General features: G+C 43.4%; 1 protein-coding gene across 1 annotated transcript in view; it reads right to left on the bottom strand.

Moving 5' to 3' along the window:
• Positions 1-3,541: 3,541 nt before the first annotated feature.
• Positions 3,542-19,150, bottom strand: part of LOC128627131 (very large A-kinase anchor protein-like) — a 38,499-nt gene continuing 22,890 nt past the window's right edge. The window contains exons 3-4 of the mRNA XM_053663541.1: positions 13,486-13,552; positions 3,542-3,973 (exon numbers count right to left, since the gene is read on the bottom strand). Of these exons, the coding sequence (XP_053519516.1) occupies positions 3,542-3,973; positions 13,486-13,552 (499 nt within the window). The remainder of the gene's footprint in view (positions 3,974-13,485; positions 13,553-19,150) is intronic.

The raw sequence follows: 19,150 nt of genomic DNA, 5'->3' as shown, positions 1-19,150 counted from the left end.
AGATGGTATCTGAGCCTCTGAGCCACTGTGCTCCAGGGATAGATGTCCCCAGCCCAGAACACAGATAAAGAATCACCAAGCAAGAGATGAAAAGGTACTAGGAAAACTGCTGGACTGCAGCTCCTATCTGATTAACATTTTCCCTGAATTCCAAACCCCTTACCTACTTTCCTCCTGAATTCCAAACCCCTTACCTACACTTTTCTTCTCTTTACAAAAAAGTTGGCTAGAGATGAAACACAAGCCGGTCTTTAGGGATACATGACCTGTTGTCTTCTCAGATCGCCGGCCATCTGAATAAAGTGCCCAAACAGATTCAATCCTTGTCTCTACCTCGTGGCTCTGGTCGTGACAGGCAGCATGAACACAGATTTTTCTGGTTTCATTTACTGCCTAGCCATGCTCCTGGTGGGCTAGACTCCATGCTGAGAACAGTATTCTCTTTTTTTTTTTTTGCCAGCAATGGCCTAATAAAACCTTTCTTTTAAAAAGACTTGTGCCCATGGAAGTTTTTTTGTGGTTGTTTAATGACTTATTCATAAAAACCAAAGAAGAAAAAGCACAAACTTTCCATTCTACCCAATTCCCATATAACACCTTTTAAATCCTCATCATTGTGAATTCCTCTAGAACCAAAATCACCTGGAGAGGCTGTTAGAAGATTGCTGGGCCCCATCTCAGAGGGGGGAGGAGTCAGTGGGTCTGAATCAGAAAATCTGCATTGCTAATGACTCCCGGGAAGCCGATGCTGCTGACCCAGGGGCCACATTTGCAGAGTGCGGCTCCAGACAATCCCTTCAACCATTTTTTCCCTACTGGTGGCAGTTACCTACAAAGCATTTTCTATAAGACTGTCAGCTGATTCCTCAAAAGAAACCCTGCAGGCAAGAAGGGGCTGGAAAGAAGTATTCAAAGTTATGAAAGGCAAGGACCTACATCCAAGATTGCTCTATCCAGCAAAGCTATCATTTAGAATGGAAGGGCAGATAAAGTGCTTCCCAGAAGGTCAAGTTAAAGGAGTTCATCATCTCCAAGCCCTTATTATATGCAATGTTAAAGGGACTTATCTAAGGAATAAAAGATCAAAAACTATGAACAGTAAAATGACAATAAATTCACAACCACCAGCAACTGAAACTAAACAAAAACGAACTAAGCAAACAAGTAGAACAGGAACAGTATCAAAGAAGTGGAGATCATAGAGAGGGTTATCAGTGGGGAGAAGGAGAGTGGGGGGGAAAGGGACAGGGAATTGAAGCATAAACAGTAGGTACAAAACAGACAGAGGAAGGTTAAGAATAGTATAGGAAATGGAGAAGCCAAAGAACTTACATGTACGACCCATGGACGTGAAGTAAGGTGTGGGGGTGGGGTTGGGAATGCTGGTGGGAGGGGAATAAAGGTGAGAAAAAAAAGGGACAATTGTAATAGCATAATCAATAAAATACACTTAAAAAAACTAAGATATGTATTGCCCTGGCTGGGTGACTCAGCTGGTTGGAGCACCGTCTGGCACGCCAAAAAGATTGCGGGTTTGATACCCAGTTGGGTTGTATGGGAGATAACTGACTGTTGTTTCTGTCTCACATCAATGTTTCTCTCTCTCTCTCAAATCAATAACCATCCTTAGATGAAATGTTTTAAAAATAAAATAAGTAGCTTTTATTTTCTTCTCCAAATTGTTAACCAATTTCCCCATGTCTTCCTTTCTACTATAAGAATATATAACGCCATCACATTCAAGAGTCCAAATAAAAAATATACAAAATACATGTATGCAAGTATGTCTACTGTTGGGCCCAGTTATACAACCCAGTTCTTGGAAAACTGGCATTTCCCATTTAAATGTAGCACATGTGACATCAGTGCGATGTGGCCTCTAGCACACTCACACATGCGATGGGCAGGCCCCAGCACGAGGCTCCTGACAGGCCGACACCGACCTTGCTGGCTTCTCGTCCTCACGGCTGTGAGCCGGGCGGGTGCCCACCTCCTAACCTCACCTCCTAACCTATGAGGAACTGACTGAAAGCGCACATGTGACCCTTTGAAATGACGAAGATTGATGGTCCTAAATTCTCACCTAAATCTGACTATAGGATTCTTGATGACCTCTTCAAATAATAAAAAACGATTCTCAGGTACAGGTTAAATTAAAATAAAAAAATTCTTATTGGTTTTGAATGAATACTTTTGTTACACAAAATGTCTAATGGACTCCATGTTGTTATAAACATTTTGGAGGGTAGAAAATATTCCTTCTATTGCAAATTGATGCGGCCACTATGAAAAGCAGTGTGGAAGTTCCTCAGAAATTTAAAAACAGAACTACCATACAACCTACCAATCCCATGTGTCTGGGTGTTTATCTGAAGAAATCCAAAACACTAATTTGAGAAGATACATGCATCCCTATGTTCACAGCAGCATTATTTACAACAGTCAAGATATGGAAGCAGCCCAAGTGTCCCACTGATGGATGCTGGATAAAGAAGAAGTGGTTCAGATACACAATGGAGTACTACTCTCCTATAAAAGAGAAAGAAATCTTACCGTTTGCAAAAACATAGAAGAACCTAGAGGTTTTATGCTAAGTGAAATGAGTCAGAAAAAGACACATACCACAGGATCGCTTACATGTGGGATCTAAAAAACAAAACAAATAAAACAGAAACAAACTCATAGATACAGAGAGTAAACTGATGGTTGCCAGATTAGAGGGGGCTTGGGGGGTTGAGTGCAAGAGGTGAAGAAATTAAGAAATAAAAACTGGCAGTTACAAAACAATCACGGGGATGTACAGTGCAGCATAAGGAATACAGTCAATAACACTGTAATAACCATGTGCAGCGCCAGGTGGGCACTAGACTTACTGGGGTGATCACCTCATAAGATACAGAAATATCTAACCATGAAGCTCTACACTTGAAACTAATAGAATATTGGATATTAACTGTAATTGAAAAATAAAAAAAGAAAATATTCCTTCTTGCTCATGTGAGTAAAAGAAAAACAAGTCAGTGACAAGCAAAGAACACAGGCGCGGCACAGTTCTCCTTAAATCTGTGTAAGGTTTTGGTGTCTTCGAGTGGTGAAAGGTTCATGAGCCTAGTTGTATAGATAGAGTGGATTTAATTTCTCTTCTTAAGCTCTATAATTGTACTCCACGAAGAAAAGATACCGACAGAACATGAATACAACCCTTCGGGCCACATCTGTCTCCCAAATTAGGACAACGAACACACTGCCTGTCCTAACACAGGAACAATTCAGACCCGGAAAACACTCCCACTCAAGAAAGTCTTCAATTAGAGGTAAATCCTGTACTATGACAAATACTAGCACCTCAAAGGTATTGGTGTCAGCCCCTAAAATAGCTCGAAAGGCCCAAGATCACATGTATGGTACACAGAATCATGCAACTTTTTTATATACTAGTAGGAACATCCCTGAATACTTTTTCCAATCCTTTTGATTAATAGAACTAGAGATTAAAAGCTAAGTCCAAAGGCTCAAATTTTGGCTCAAGTAAATTTTAAACTCACTTTATGAAATCACTGGTTTCCTGATCGCTGTCTTGCGTTGTGTCCAAAGAAAAGGCGTCCGAGAGTTCAGTGGTGGAGTCCTGTCCATCTGTGGCAAGTGCCTGCGTTCCCGGGGAGCTGCTGGTGGTTGCCCCCTCCTCCTCCATCCCTTCCTCATGGCGGTCCCCAGCACTTGGCAAACTTTCCTCAGTTCTGTCATGGTCCTCTTTTAAAGAGGATTGCTTGGCCTCGCCCAGGGATGACTTGCCAGAGATACTGAATAAGTTACCAAGAAACTGGAAGAAGCTTTCTTTTGGCTGCCGGTCGCTTTCTCCTGTCTTGCTATCTGAGGTGGAACTGGAAAGGTCGTTTGGCTTTTTGGCATCTTCTTGCATCGGCAGAGCAGTCAGCTTCTCGGCATGGTTCCTTCTGTGCTCACTTTGGGGAATCTTTGAAAACAAAATAGCAATAACAGCGTCACCATTAAAATAACGCAGATTGGTGGATATACATGATACACTCTGTGCTAGACCCAGGGATACGTTTATGAATAAGCCTGATGGCTTTTGTTCCCCTGGGAAGTTTGCAACCTGCTGAAGGGCACAGTCCGCACACAGCCTTACAACGCTACATAGTAATGAAATGTCAGGGAGGAAGAGGCACAGCGCACCTGGGAAAACCAGCCCGTGTGGTGGTGGGGAGAGCGGAGCAGGTAACTCGGGGGATGCTTCCTAGAGGACATGACCTGTGAGGGAGGCCTAAACAGCGACTTTGTGATGCTTGTGCATCTTCCCTCCCTCTCCCCTGGCCCTTCCTCTTCCTCCCCTTCTTTCTGCTCAGTGAGGAACCAACTTCTAGGTAGTTAAATGTGAGGGACAAAATGAGAAGAGTGAAAGGTTAAGTATGGGGGCCTAAGTAAAGGAACAGATCCTGGCAAACTTTATGTGTATTTAAATTTAGCCTTTACTATTGCAAAGCTAATAGTATTTTCAAACACTTAGTACAACAGACAAATAACACCTAAACAGACTTGATCATTTCAGCATTGCATTAACTTGCACAGCTGCCACATTGTGTAAAACTGTTCTTTAAGAAGGCCAGGAAAGATAGCAACATGGCACATCAATTCAGAGGAAAACTCTTCGTGGTAAGAACAAAGCTCTGATATGCATGTTCATGCAAACCGTGCACAGCACGGGGATTCCTGCAGATATTTCTGCTTCCACGAGTGCGTTTTACCTGCCCATAACTAGGTACTAGTAAAGCAGACTGATTCACGTGTACTCTGTGTGAGGAGAGATTAAACTGCTGTGTCAGAGAACAAGCTGGCGTTCCGCCTCACGCTCTTCTCTAAACCTTCATTAGCTTCAGGCCAATGTACCAACGTGCTCTGCCTTCCAAACATGCTCACTCACCCACCTGTAAAAGGAATGTGCGCCTGACCGTATCTGTCAGATGCTATGCTCACTAGGTGCTTCCAAAAGGAAAGCTCAACTGTGACTCAGAGAAAGATCAGGACACCAAGGCTCAAACCACCTTGGGGCACGGAAGGTTCTCGTGACAAAGTTTTGCAAGAAGCTGATCTTCAGGAAGGCAAGAGGACTGTAATTATAATGTTGTTTGTTCATCTCATTCCATGTTTTAAGCCAGATTCAAAATAGTTTAAAGGAGTGCTCCACTAACTACTAATAAAATTTAGCATATGAAAGGTTCCGAAAATACATGTGTAGAACCCATTAACCCAGGAAATGAATTGTGAGCAAATGATATTTTAAGTTTTCCCACCCTGGGTGTCAGAGTAGTTTGGAGTACTCTGACACACAGCATTTTTCTGTATGTTAGGACGTTAATATAACTTGTGAGTCTCTACATTTAGAAGATGACCAGCCTTTGAGAGTCACTGAAAGCCTCACCTTTTACTGGTTGCAACTGTAACTCGATCCCACTCCTGCAGCCAGCCTTCCGCCATTCCATTCCGGAGCCCACACCCAGCGGGGCCCTCTCCTCACCCAAACCGCACAAACGCCCACTCTGAGTTTGGCAGCACCAGGTGTGCGAGGTGACACTGTGAAAATGCTCATGTGTGTGAAAGAGCCACATTTTTTTGTCCTTTACTCCCTTTCATGTCTTATCATTTCCAGCCCCAAAGTTTCCTTCCGAGTCAAATGAACTAACACTGTAACAGTAACAGAACTGTGATTTTTTTCTGTAACTAGTATACATGACAGCTCATCCTCGGTAAGCCACTTACTACAACAGCAAAGCAGGGTGGGGCAAAAGGAGGTTTACAGTTGTTCCCATGGAAAAATAATACAACGAATAATAATAAAAGTTTCATATACTCACAACTGCAAACCTACTTTTGCACAACTCTGCATTCTGAAAAAAGCTTAAGAGCTTAAGGGATTCACAGAGTCTTATCATATTGGTGCAATGGTTTAAAAAAGGGAGATTTAAGAGACAAGGAGATCACATTTTTTTGACTATCAACAAAATCTCAAGACAAATAATTTCTGTCAAAAACAGTGTTTATTTCACCACCTAAATTATTTTCACTTGATAATTCCTTTCAAAGTACAATAGACTAGTTTCTAAACTAGTTTCGCTAAATTAATAAAAGCTTTCACGTTTAATTTTTACAGTTTTTTATATATACAATAAAAAAAATCACCGGTTTCTCTTTCCCCTCAATTTTTAGCTTCTTTGCTTTTCCAGAATTCCTGTATCTTAAGTTTACTAAAGAGCACTTTTTTTTCAGTTTCCTAAAAGGTCATAGTTGCTTAGTTTTTCCTTAATAATCTTATAAGACATTTTTATAAATAATTAAAATCCACTCAGCCAGAAAACTGCATCTAAATTTAAAAACAAAAACTAGCAGAAAAGAGCACTGCTATTCCAAGTAAACACAATAACATTTTGTATTTATGTAATTAAAATTTTAAGTTTGTTCTAAACCAGCTATTTGCCCTGGGCTTACACAACACTTATATTAATTAATATCTGTTTCTTCCTGTAGAACGTGAAAGCCACAAGGGCAAGGAATTTTGTCTATTTTATGCACTGCAGTTATCTCTAGCACCTTGAAAGGCGCCTGACAATAAGAGCCAAAAATGCTCCAGTAGGTGTTGGGTCAGCACATGGAGGAATGAGGGGAATGAGGAGCATTCTCCTCGGAAAACGGGGGAAACAGTCACGGCGGCCGAGGAATCTGTGAGGACGCCCCAAGTCCCAGGTGCTGCCGGGCAGTGAGTGAGTGGCAAGGAAACAAATGGAAACAGTTGCAAGTGGAGGGGAACACTCCTGAGAGATTTTTTTAACTAATAAAAGTGAAACACGAGGTGACAATTTAAGATCCAAGACACACGAAATTGTTTTTTGTTCCTGTTTTGTGGCTCAGCTCCTATCTGGTGGAGAGGGAGGGACGCTGGCCGAGGGAGAGGATGGGCCCCGGAAGGAACAGCAGGGATGAGGAGATGAACAGACCAGCATGGTCTCTCATACTTACTCTAGTATTATACATTTTAAATTAAATTTACTGGGGTGACGTTGGTTAATGAAATGATAGGTTTCAAGTGTACAATTCTATGACACATCATCTGTATACTGCATTGTGTATCTAATATTTCTAGTAAGTATTAGCCTTGGAGAAGAACAGGGACATTTCCTCTTCCAAATAAAGTGGAAAGAAAGTGGCTGAAGCCTGAGCAATTCTGTAAGCAGAGAAGACAAGGGGGGAGGTCTGACAATCAGCCCTGACCTCAGTAAAGTGGGGAGAGGGATGACAAGCTCAAGGAGGGACTCGGGGGTGGAGGTGGGGCTCTGAGGAGACTTGGAACAGTGTTTCTGGGCAATGCAGCAATAGGCCGAGACCAGGTATACCAAACAGCAGTCAAAGTGAATGTAAACTTTAAAGTGTCCACTAATAAACAATGAACAGCAAGACACTATTCTAGGTGCTTAGCTGCAACAGTGAAAAATACACCCAAAGCCCTGCTACATTCTAGTGATATAAAAGCTGATTTGCGGGTCTGGCATCTGTTTGTCTGTCATCTCTTCCAGTAACCTCTAGCAGGTGCAGGTGCTGTGGCACGAGGAACACAGTCAAGGGATGAAGTCGAAAGAAGAGCACGTTGCGTGGAAAATAGGGAAGGGGCAGGTTACCCTGTACTGTCTCCAGCACCTGGCTTGGTCTTCTTTCCACCTCAGGCTCCACCTTCACTGTACACAGTAAGGAAGGCTGACCCCTCAAAACACCTCACCCCTGTTCCTCAACTCTAATGACCCCCAGCTCCACTGTGCCTCTCCCTGCTCCCCGGGCCCTGCGGGGCTGTCTCTGCCCAGGACGGCCCTCTGAACCTCACAGGGCAGGCATTCCCAGTGCTCACATCCCCTGCTCTTCCCAGCATCCTACCCAGTGCCCCAGGGGGACCCCCCACGCCAGCTCTGCTGCCTCTGCACAGCTCCTGTCCTTTCTTACTCGGTCCCCCTTTCAGTTCCTACAAGTGTTCTTATCTTTTCTGTCCAAACCTCAAATACGGCCAATAACCTCAAAGCCTCTTTTGTTTGTTTCTTGGTCATCCCCACCCAGAAAAATTCCAGTTTTATCTTTTCCATATAAATGAACAAGTCGTGCGTTAAAAACCCTCAGGGAAATGCACAGCTAGACAGATTCAGACTGCCAGCAATTCACAATTTACAGCCCCTGCTGGCTATCGGTCTGCGACCTTCCCCCATTCTCCAGGGCAGCTAATCCTAACCTTCCCCACATCCCTAAAACTACCCCCTCCACTGTCCACGCCCGCCCTCGTCCTATCTTATGGAGACACCCCTCGCGGTTCTGACTGCACCTCCCTCTACCTGCAGGGCAGCAGCAGCGCCCACACTCGCCCTCCTCCCCCACGGCCACTTCCCCCACCAGGTGTCACTTCACATCCCCGTGTCTTGTCGGGAATCTCAGCTCAGCATCTGCCCCTCAGTAAGCCCACCATTCCGAAGTGTGTGTCCAGACACAGCCTTCTCCTCACTCGTCACTACCAACCCTCCTAAACAGGAGTGAGCAACCCCGCCATCTTCTTTCCCGTTCCCCCCAGTCCCTCATTAAGGCCCAGCATCCTGGCCTCCTCCCCACAGTGCCGTGGCCCTGATCTGTCTCCGAGACCCTGTCCCACTTCATAATTCAGTGCACTTCTTTTTCCTGTCCTGGTCTTCTGTGTTGTGTTTACATCTTCTTATGAGATCATTTCCCAGATTTGATTAATCAGATGATTCCCAGATCTGTACTCTCTGCCCAGACTGTGTATCCAACTATCGACCAGATATCCACATCCACCTGGAACTTCAGGCTCAGTACATCCCAAATGGAGATGACCATGCTATGCCTCCGTTCTTCCATTTTCTGTAAACCGTAACGTCCCCACTTGTTAAAAAGGTCAGACAGAACGTCCATGACCCCGAGAGGACTGCCAGCAATGACCTAACTTGTTTCCTCCCTTTACTGCTACAGTCCCCCAATCTACTCTCCAGACTAAAGGCAGAGCAATCTCTTACAATTCTAATGTGGTCATCCTTGAAGGCCTTGGGCTGTGCACTGCCGTCAGGATAAAACCCGAGGTCTCTCGCATGGCATTCAGGATCCCGGTGGATCTAGCGCCTGTGTTCTCCAGTTTCATCCCCGTCACCCACTATGTTTACAGTGTCTAACGGCGTCGTCCGCACTCACTCATCCTCTCCCCTCTCCTGCCTCCTCCCCTGCCTGTCTAGGAATTGCAGTGCTATTCCTCCTGCTGACACCATTTATCTCTCGCTCTCCCTGACTGGGAAATTCCCACTAGGTTTTCCAGAGTGGAAACTGCCCACGTGTGATCTTCCCATGGACACCCCAAGTCTTTTGTCTTCCCTGTCACCGTGGGGCGAAGGCAAACAATTTCATAGGCTTCCATGTCACGAGTGGGACTACTACCTAAAATTACCAACAGTTACTAGAAGCTGGCACTTATATGTAAAAGGCAGCTGCTTACTACAGAACTCCAGTTAGCTTTCTCCCAAGACCTGTGCCCACACACAGTACTTGGCAAATTTGCCAGTAACTGAAATTCCACCACCAAGAGTTGCAATTTTCTCAATTTTGAGTAAAATATTTATTATCAGTTAATTATTACTGATATATTGAGTTAGCTACAGTTAGATGATGCTAAACTTCTAAATAAAAATCATTTTTTATTTACTTTTAGCATAATGAATTCAGTTTCTGGTGGGTTATCTGTTTAACTTCATATTGACTACAGACATATTTGCATCAACAATATTTTTCAGTAAATGGATTTTACAGAGATGAGCCATTTATCCTGCTATTGTTAAAGTAATTTTGCTTAAAAGATTATATTTTTATCACAGAATTATTTTTCCACTAAAAATTAGAACAAGCAAACAAGTTGGCTATCAGGTATTTTGCCCTAAGCGAGTCATCATTTAACATAAGGAATAAGTTATCTGTAACTTTCATGTCATGGCACACCAATGTTGTGACTGGTTCTGAGATGTCACAAATAATTTGTCACTAAAATTAGTTAGCAAGCTGAAATGTCACTCTTTAAAAATGCTGTAGAATGGAAATGAAGGTTATATATCTGTGATGTTACTTTCAATTTGTCATGTGCATGTAATTTCTGATAAAGGAATGTAGTTATATCTGTGTGCTAAATAAGGGCCCTTAACTCCAGGTGACCCGAGACAGTCATGTAGCACGTGTGTCGGAGTAGAAGTTGCTGACCTAGACGGGGAAGTGAGAGCTTCCGGACACTTCAGTCTCTCCCTGGACGCCCTCCAAGCTGCCTGCCGTCCTGGTGCTGGAGCCCGGAGGGAGGGAGACCCAGCAGATGAGTCTGTGCGGGTTCTTTAGGAGGAACTGCTTGGGGCTTCAGCAGTTTCTCCCACTGACCAATCCCTGCCGGTTTTGCAGCTGGAAGTTGTGGGGACTTCCTGGCACTGGAACTCTGGGCTGGGGGGCCTGGTGTGGGTCTGGGACTCGTCCAAGATATCTCTCCCCAAATTCTGTCCAGCACACTTGAATGTGGGACCAGCCTGTTCCTCATCTGCATCTCTCCTACCAGTCTGGATGGATGTGTGGTTTCTTTAATTCTATAGTTGTCAGACTTCCACTCAGCTGAATTTCTTATGGTCCTGAGTTTCTGTATTTTAGCTGTAATCTTGATGTGGTTGTGGGAGGAGGTGAACCATGTCTGAGTACGCCACCATCTTGACCAGATATAAGAACTGAGTTTACTCTTTCTTATAAAAAAGAAGGTTGCTGTAAAATAGTAGGTTGTGTTATGCCAGCAGCAGCCTCAAAGGGTGTTTACATCTCCCGATTGCATCATCTTGGCTTGTGCTTGATTTAATCTTATGTTTTGTGTAGTAACGTGCTGTACAGGTTTGGAGCCTCGGAGCAATCGGCCGTACCGTCCAGCCCAGGTGTGCAGCAGGCTGCACCGTGTGGGTCTCCGTAAGTGCTCCCTATGGTGTTTGCACAAAGACAAAACCGCCCAATGGCGTGCTTCGTAGAACACACCTCCTGCCATGAAGCTGCACGTGACTGTGTAGCATGTGACGTTTTAAGAACTAAAAATATCTAAATGTCTGAATATAAAGCTTCCATAGTCTCTATTTGTTTAAAAAATGCAATTAATGTTTGTAGCTGAAGTTTATAATCAAACAATCTTCAATATCTTGATTTGGTATCTCAAAGTCAAATACTCACAAAATGTGTTAGAGTATTCATTATATATATAGATCTTTTACATTTCAGACTCAAAAAAAATGTTGTACATTTTCTTCTTACCATGAAATTTGGGTTAACAAGATGGAAGTATGGCAAGAAATGTCGCATTACAGTGGAGTGCTGTTCTCAGAAAACTATTCATTAGAAGGAAAGCAGATGCATGTTTTATGACGCTTGCTAAATGCCAAAACTTAAATTGAGACTATATAAAACAAGATCATAAATATTGTTGCTAATCTTTCCCCTCAAAGTATAGGACTATTGGTATTATCAAAATATACATTGAGGCCTGGCAGCAGCAGGTCCCTGCAAAATTCCTACGAGTAGTTTCCAGCTGATAAAAGAAAAGTTACACGTGCCAAAATGCTCAGGCTACCCCAGGGAGGGTTCCACGGTGCGCTTTCTGTTAGGGGCGACCTGGGCTGCCCACGTATAAATAAACTTACAGGCCCCAAATCACAAGGAGAAACAGCATCATGACTGAGTCATATTTGCCGGGGGGACCCAGGTCCCAAACTGAAATGATCACAGGCACTCAAAACAAGGTATCAGGATTAGATAGAAAAGATTGTAGTCATGGAGGCCCAGCAACAGGACCTTCATATTATAAGGCCGGGCTGCTCTATTTCACCACCATATATATTTACCGAATCTACAAAAACGCAACTTTGTAGGTGAAATCTCTGCAGGTGGAAAGTAGCACGATTAGAAATTAAAGTCTGAAGGCCAAGTCTGAAGACTGAAGGTTTTCACAGTGAGATTAGAGCTGAAGTGGTAGACTGTCAGTTACAGGCTGAATAGAGCAACAAGTAGAGACGCAGAAGGGAGAAGGCGACAGGAAGAGGAGGAGGGTTTGGTGAAGGTCAAGGGTAGGTAGAGAGACAAGGAAGGATTAAGGTCGGGAAAGACGAGAGTTGGCAGCTACAGAAACTTCGAGGTCTGAGATCTCACAAGTAACACTTCCTGTGAAGCAATTCAAGGGCAAGGCTGTATAACAAAATTAAAAGTGAGAATCTTCAAGTAGGGCAACTCGAGACATGTAAAAACAGGAGAGGAGAGCCATCGAGTCTGTGCAGTGATAAGCCAGCAGGCTGGCTAACAACTCGGCTGCACAGGAGTCCGCGGCAGATGTTATAAAACTTGGGAGCAGGATTTTGCAGACAAACTCACAAAGGAAGGAAGGAAAATGAAGGAAGCAAGGTATCCTGATTTGTTCTTTCAATGAAGTTTTTAAAAAGCCATATACTGATTTTTCTTTCAAAAAATATTTATATTGTTTACGATGACAGGGAAGGCTGGACTAAAGACCAAAACTGCTTTATCTTGACCTTATTTAATGCGTCTGGACTTTATACAGTGTTTAAAAGTGCCCCACATCAATAATGAAGACGTCGGATGACTCCCTGGTCCTTCCACTGACCGGGCTAACTTCACTGAGATCCTTCGAAAGTACACACTTTTCCTTGATGGCCTGTCACAAATCATGTGTGAAGACAGCGACTGGGACCGAACTCTATGAACGTGGGAGAGCCACCACAACCTGACACACACCAGGCCTCATATCACCAAATAACACAAGCTCCTAATTTATAGAAAACCTCTGAGTAAAAAGAAATATTATAAGGTTTCATGATTTTTATGGGTTTTTTAACCATACTTGTCAGTAGGTATCTAGGCAGATGTACAGCTGATGCACACTTTTGAAGCAAAGAAAGCTAGTTCAACGTGAGTTGACCAAACATACCATCACATGCTAGAACATGTGAGAACATGTTATCAACTTCTACTCTCAAAGGCACTATTAGCTGTCAGTAGCACTTGAGGAAATGAAACATAAATCGAAGACCTTCCCAGAGAGAAAGAGGCTGTGGAGGTCAGGTGGCGCAGTTTATGGACAGAAAACTACGAAGTGAAGAAGTTAAATGCCTCGGCTACAGGCCGCGCAGCTGGTCAGCGGCCAGGCGGGGATGAGCCCACCACGCTGGTTCAACCTTCTCAGTTCAGCCCCTCGCCCCACTTCCACCCCAGCCCAAGGCGCGAATGTCTGATACAGCTGGGCTGGATGCCACAGTAAGTGCTCTTTCGGGAATGTGAAATGAGATGACAGAATCTAGAAAATAAGAATGAGCAGAAGAAATTAAGAGAAATATTTGCTTAATATAAAATATGAATGTAAAACTATACCTTTACTGCTTCTGATGAAAGTACATTTTCCTTTTTCTGACTTGTACTCATGGGCTCATTTTCAACACTGAAAAATAAAAACCACAGTTTCTTTTGAAATTAAAATAGAATTACTAAAACAGACAGTTCCTGTGTTTAAAGCAAAAATTGAAAGGTCCTTTATCTGCAATTCTCGAAGGATTCATATACAAATTGTTACACTAAGAATATGTTGATTTGAATCTGTACACTTAAAAAGGCATAAAAATGCTCATCCAGAAAAGATAAAGGAATCAAGTTGCATGAATTGCCCATTAAAAACAATCATAGGGATATAAAGTACAGCATTGGGAATACACTCGATACTACTGGAATAACTATGCGTGGTGCCAGATGGGGTCTAGACTTATTGGGGGATCAGCTCATAAGTTACATAAATGCCTAACCAATACATTGTACACCTAAAATATAACATTGTATGTCAACTGTAGTTGAGATTTAAAAAAAATGCTCATCCGGGCTTCAAAAATTTTTGTGAGTCTGCTGTGCGTTATATTTTCTTACACTGATCACCAGCATCACAGTAGCGAGCAGCAGTGTACAAACAACCGTCATAACCTTGGGAAGTACTGGCACTCTGCTTTTATTTCTATTAAGGCTCTCCACAGCCTGATTTTTTTTTTTTACATGCCTATGCTGAGTATTATTTGGAATATGTTTCTACACAGCAAATTTTTATAAACGCATAGGGTTGCCCAGCAAGTTCGGGGAATACTCAAAATAGATGCAGGCTCATCTAGCCCCAATGTGCCCCAGACGGCACCTTAAGAATCTGATTTTCCAGAGAGTCGACTTTAATTGTCTTGTTAGGAACACTTCCACAGATGTCCTTTCAGATGGCATGACAAACCGCTTTGCCTAGTAGGCACATATGCATTTTAGGTCTAAACATGTATATCTCTGTAAGTTATCTTGTTTCCAGACTTTCGTAATCCCAGACAAATTAAGTAGCTCCCCTGTAAAGGGCACCCTGACTGCCTCGGTACACCCGGAATGGTGTTTGGCCTCCAGGATGTTAAGAACAAGTAGGTCAGGGACACTGTAAAACTTGGTCTCGTAGGAAAGGCTGATACACAAACTAACAATACAGTTTGATACAAGTTGTAACCGCTCAATGAATAACACACTGTGGAGCACCGAGGAATCCAGAAATAGCAAAGCCCAAAGCCGTCTGCTCAGTAAAGTGCCCACAGGGGAGGTGCAAAGGCAGGGGGGGAAATAGCGAACATGGCATTTTGGGAAAGCTGCGTTCTGTTTGTTCTCCATGTGAAGTTGGAGCGCAGGGACTTGCAACAGGCAGAGGAAGTCCTGCTGGAGAGGAGACGAGACCAGAGGTTAGTGGATGCCTGACTAGGAAGAACCTGCCGGACTTGTTACAAAAGCTGACCTTTGTCCCACTAGCACTCAGGCAGGGGACCAGCACAGAGCAGGAGGATGACAGAATGTGGAAAAACACGTGGAAACACATGGAATCCGGGGACTGGTGTAGTGGGAATGTGAAGGGGGAGGTGGTGCGGGCTCAGCACAGATAAAGGCCACCCAGAGCAGACTGGATGGAGAGAGGGGACCAAATTCACGCTACTGAGATTTTCCATCCATAAAACCCAGTTCAATTACTCAGAGTCAAGAAACAAATGGTAATGATCAAAAAACAAGGAAAAGATGGCAAGATCGCGAACACCTGGAAACTATAATAGATTAACTTTTATTAAGTCTCAGACTCTCTTGCAGGAATAGATGGATTAATAAGACACAGCCATGCTGTTAAGCCTTTTAAATGTCAGTAAGAAAAGCAAGCATGTAAACCAGACAAATATATAATCTGTGTGTTCAATGTAGGGAAATTCTAAGGTTTCCCCAGGAAAAACCAGAGCCAAAGTAGAAAATAAAATAATATTGTACAATACAGAATTGTGACCTATATACCTATGAATATCTATATAGTAAGAATGTCTCAAATAGTTATTTTTAAAATAAGTTGGTTCTTATCTCTTTTTTTCTACTTTACTAGACTTATCTTTTGCCAAGGTTGTTTACAATTCAGTTTTTTAACACTAAAGGTCAATTAATACTGGTCTACCTAAGCTCAAATCAAAAAGAGCTTGGCAAAATTCATGTAAAAAGAGCATGTTATAGGGATTTGGGGCATAATTAAGAATAAGACTGCCCTTGATGATTTTATAAGTGTATTACCTAATTACAACCTATTTTGAATGACATACCTAATATCTACCTACACATACAACAAGCATTTAATTTCAGTCTCCTAGTCCCTGCTTCCAGACTTCTGAAATTCCACCTATTTAGAGCATTTATAGGGCTTTCTATTAACTTACTGCCTTAGTGAGATTGTACATGAAAAGGTGAAAATTCCTTTCCAGTACAAATGCTCTGTGGAAAGTGTAACTCCGGGACCAGGGGATTAAAGCAGAACTCAGTACTTTCCAGTAGCTGTAATTACTGCCCTGCTAAGAACACACACCAAATACCAGAAAAACACCCTTGTAAGTCAGCACATAAGTTACTTTGTATTGAGCCAACAGTTGGAGAATTTAAAACTGAAATCACCAAAAGAAGTTAATACCTGACACTTGATAAAACTTTCTGAAACTTATATATCCTGTGTTTAAGTTTCATGAATCTTATTGCTAAACCCAATTTCAAAATGTGTTGGGTTTTAAGGCAAACAACACATTTTAAAATTTTGGTTTAGTTATCAGAAGCACTGCTTCGGTGAAAGCTTTCCCCATGCCATCCCCAGACTGAGACAGTCCCTACCGAACCGGTGTCTAGCTTCTTTCAACCGCTCTGCTCCAACCCGTTCTTCCTGGGTTAATCTGACCAAAAGTCCTTCAGCAAACCTCTCTCAGGTGATAAATACAATGAAGAGTCATTAACACAGATATAGTTATTCATGATGAGGTCCACAGAACCCCTCCAGCTCTTTGGAAATGCCAAGTTCACATGCCGGCAAACCACCTTCCTCTCCTGCCCACCCTGTCCGACCCCTAACCGTGCATCATCCAGTTCTCCTTCCCTTTTCTTGTACTCCCACCACCCCTCACAGATGCATTTCTGCTCTTTAGTAAGATGGTTGGTTGTCCCTGTGTCTAACTAGAATTTGAACCCATTAAATTAAAAAACTATACCATTTATGTCTCTATCTCAGAGCCTAGCCTTGTGCCTGGCACTGTGAAGGCACTCGAGTACCATTTGCTAAATGAATAAAAAAAACTGGTATCAAACAGGTTCTCCATTTGTGCCTGCTTAATCAGAAACACTGTTACATTGAAAATGATGTAATGAACACAATATTCTTTTTTTTCTTAATGAAATGTATGAGTGTGTGTGTATAAACATGTCTCTTGAAAAAAATGTACCATCCACTCTCAATTCTGCATCACTTTCTCTAAAGGTATGAGAAGAGGAGAGATGATAGAGGAAGAAAATTATTCAACAGGAACAAGGTAATTTTCAGGTGATTTAAAAACAAAATATCAAAAATTAAAATAGAGTAGATAAAGACACTAAAAACAATGGACGTCTGCCTGGTGAAAACAAACAAACGAAAAGAGACTCAAAAGGTTTGGAGTGGTACTCTCAGACTTTTAAAAATACAAGGGAAAGAGAAATATGTTTAAATTCCAATAATCTCAAGCCATATGAAAGATGACAAGCATTTCCACTGTTCCTACAATGTAACCCCCTTTGGGACATTTCAATAGCAGTATTTTTAGAAAGCATGCATTTTACTCAAAGCAGGGGTGAGGGGCAGGATTCATAATCACACGTAGGCACAAAAAAAGACCACCTTGCATTTTTTAAAAAATAGCTCCATCTTACTTAGCTAACAGAACTTTGGAACTTAGTCCTTCAAAATATCCTAGATAAATATCAAGGTCAAAATAACACAGAAGCTCCTCAGTTTGGAAGCAACCTTATTTAGAGCTGAAAACCAGGACCCAATGTACAGCCATTCAGCATCCACCAGACACAAAATAAGCCGTGGGCCATGGAAAAGGGGCACGTTAACGTTCCAGAGGTCAATTTCCACAGAGGAGAACCCCTATCTGGTCAGTTAAGATACATTATGAGTTTTTATTAATTCTAACATGATTCCCTAAGCCCTAGCAGATAAGAAGCAGAAAATGGCACAAGTACGCAGAGTCTCACACACTCAACAGCCATGCACTGCCCCCGTTTTAGGGGCCGGCCCCGTCTTGGTGCCAGGGGTGGAGCAGGGAACACACCAGGCACAGCTGGTGCCCTCACCCCTTTGGAACCCCCGTCCGGGCACCCCACAATCACCTGGCAACTGTGTTTATAAAGCAGATTTCTGGGCCCAGTTGGCACTGATTGTCAAGAATGCCAACTGGTGTTGGGCCCAGGAATCCACATTTTTTCCTTCTTTTTTAAATCCTCACCTGAGGATATGTTTATTGAGTTTGAGAGAGAGAGGAAGGGACAGAGGAAAGGAGAGGGAGGGATGGGGGCACAGAGGGAGAAAGGGAAGGGGGTGGGGGTGGGAGCAGGGAGAGAAAGAGAAACATTGGTTGGTTGCCTCCAGCACAACCCCTGACTGGGGATCGAACCCGCATCCAAGGTATAAGCCCTGACTGGGGATCAACCCCACAACTGTTTTAGTGCACAGGATGACGCTCCAACCAAGCCAGGGCAGGAACCCACATTTTCAACAACCCACTCCTCCTTGCCTGGGTTGCTCTGATACAGGTGGCCCTCGGACCACATTTTGGATAGACGACGGTGCTGGAGCGTTCCACATGACGCTAAACCGAACAACTGGGAGTTGGATAGGGAGGAGAAGAATCTGGTCAGAAGGCTCCCCACTTAATATTTAAATGTATTAACTGCTGATACTTAAAGAGTAGATATCAATTACTTAGAAAGCTCACTCCTGTTGGAAGGCATTACCCATTTTCCAACACTGACATTTCAGAGAGCTTCCGGCCCCAGCAAAGAGCCGCTGCCCTAAAAGCACGCTGAGCATCGCAAGTACGGTGTGAGGCCAACAGGAGAAAATCCCGCTCTGCCAGAGTACACCGCAGATGGGCCTCTGCCACGGCCAGCTCCTCGTGTGGTAAGAACGCGACTTCCTAGAGGTGGGCAGAGAGCCCCGAAGGACCAGTGCACACCGGCCCTCGGAGCCGGGGGGCAGGCACAGAGAGGCAGCGTGGGGTTCTTCACTCTGCCCTCCCCCAGAACACGGCCGCCTCTTCCTCCATCTTTTCTCTCACGTGCCAATACTGGGCCACATCAGAAAAACCTGGAAATGTTAAAGAACTGAATACAGCTTCTGTAACTGCCTTCAGGGGGCCTGCCCGCTTTCTACAGACACAAGAGTCTAGGATTCCTTGCCATTCCCGGAAAGGAGGCAATCTTAGGTGCTGATGACGTCACTGGCAGTAATTCTGAGTGTCCTGAAACACACGGGCACTTCAGAGAAGGCAGTCCCTGGTTTGGGACTGCCCGACATCTAAACACTTCGGTGCACTGTCCACGGGGATTTTCCACCATTCCCGGGTGCCTCTGCTGAAGATTTCCCTCCTCTTCTTCCTCTCCATCCCACTCAGCTTGCCACTGGCCGGAATCATCTTCCCATTCCAGG

The sequence above is a fragment of the Artibeus jamaicensis genome, unplaced genomic scaffold, assembly GCF_021234435.1.
Source record: "Artibeus jamaicensis isolate MK-2021 breed Jamaican fruit bat unplaced genomic scaffold, CSHL_Jam_final contig_3206, whole genome shotgun sequence".
NCBI classification, from domain to species: domain Eukaryota; kingdom Metazoa; phylum Chordata; class Mammalia; order Chiroptera; family Phyllostomidae; genus Artibeus; species Artibeus jamaicensis.
Note: the sequence above shows the minus strand (reverse complement) of the source record. Positions and strands in the feature narration are given on the sequence as shown.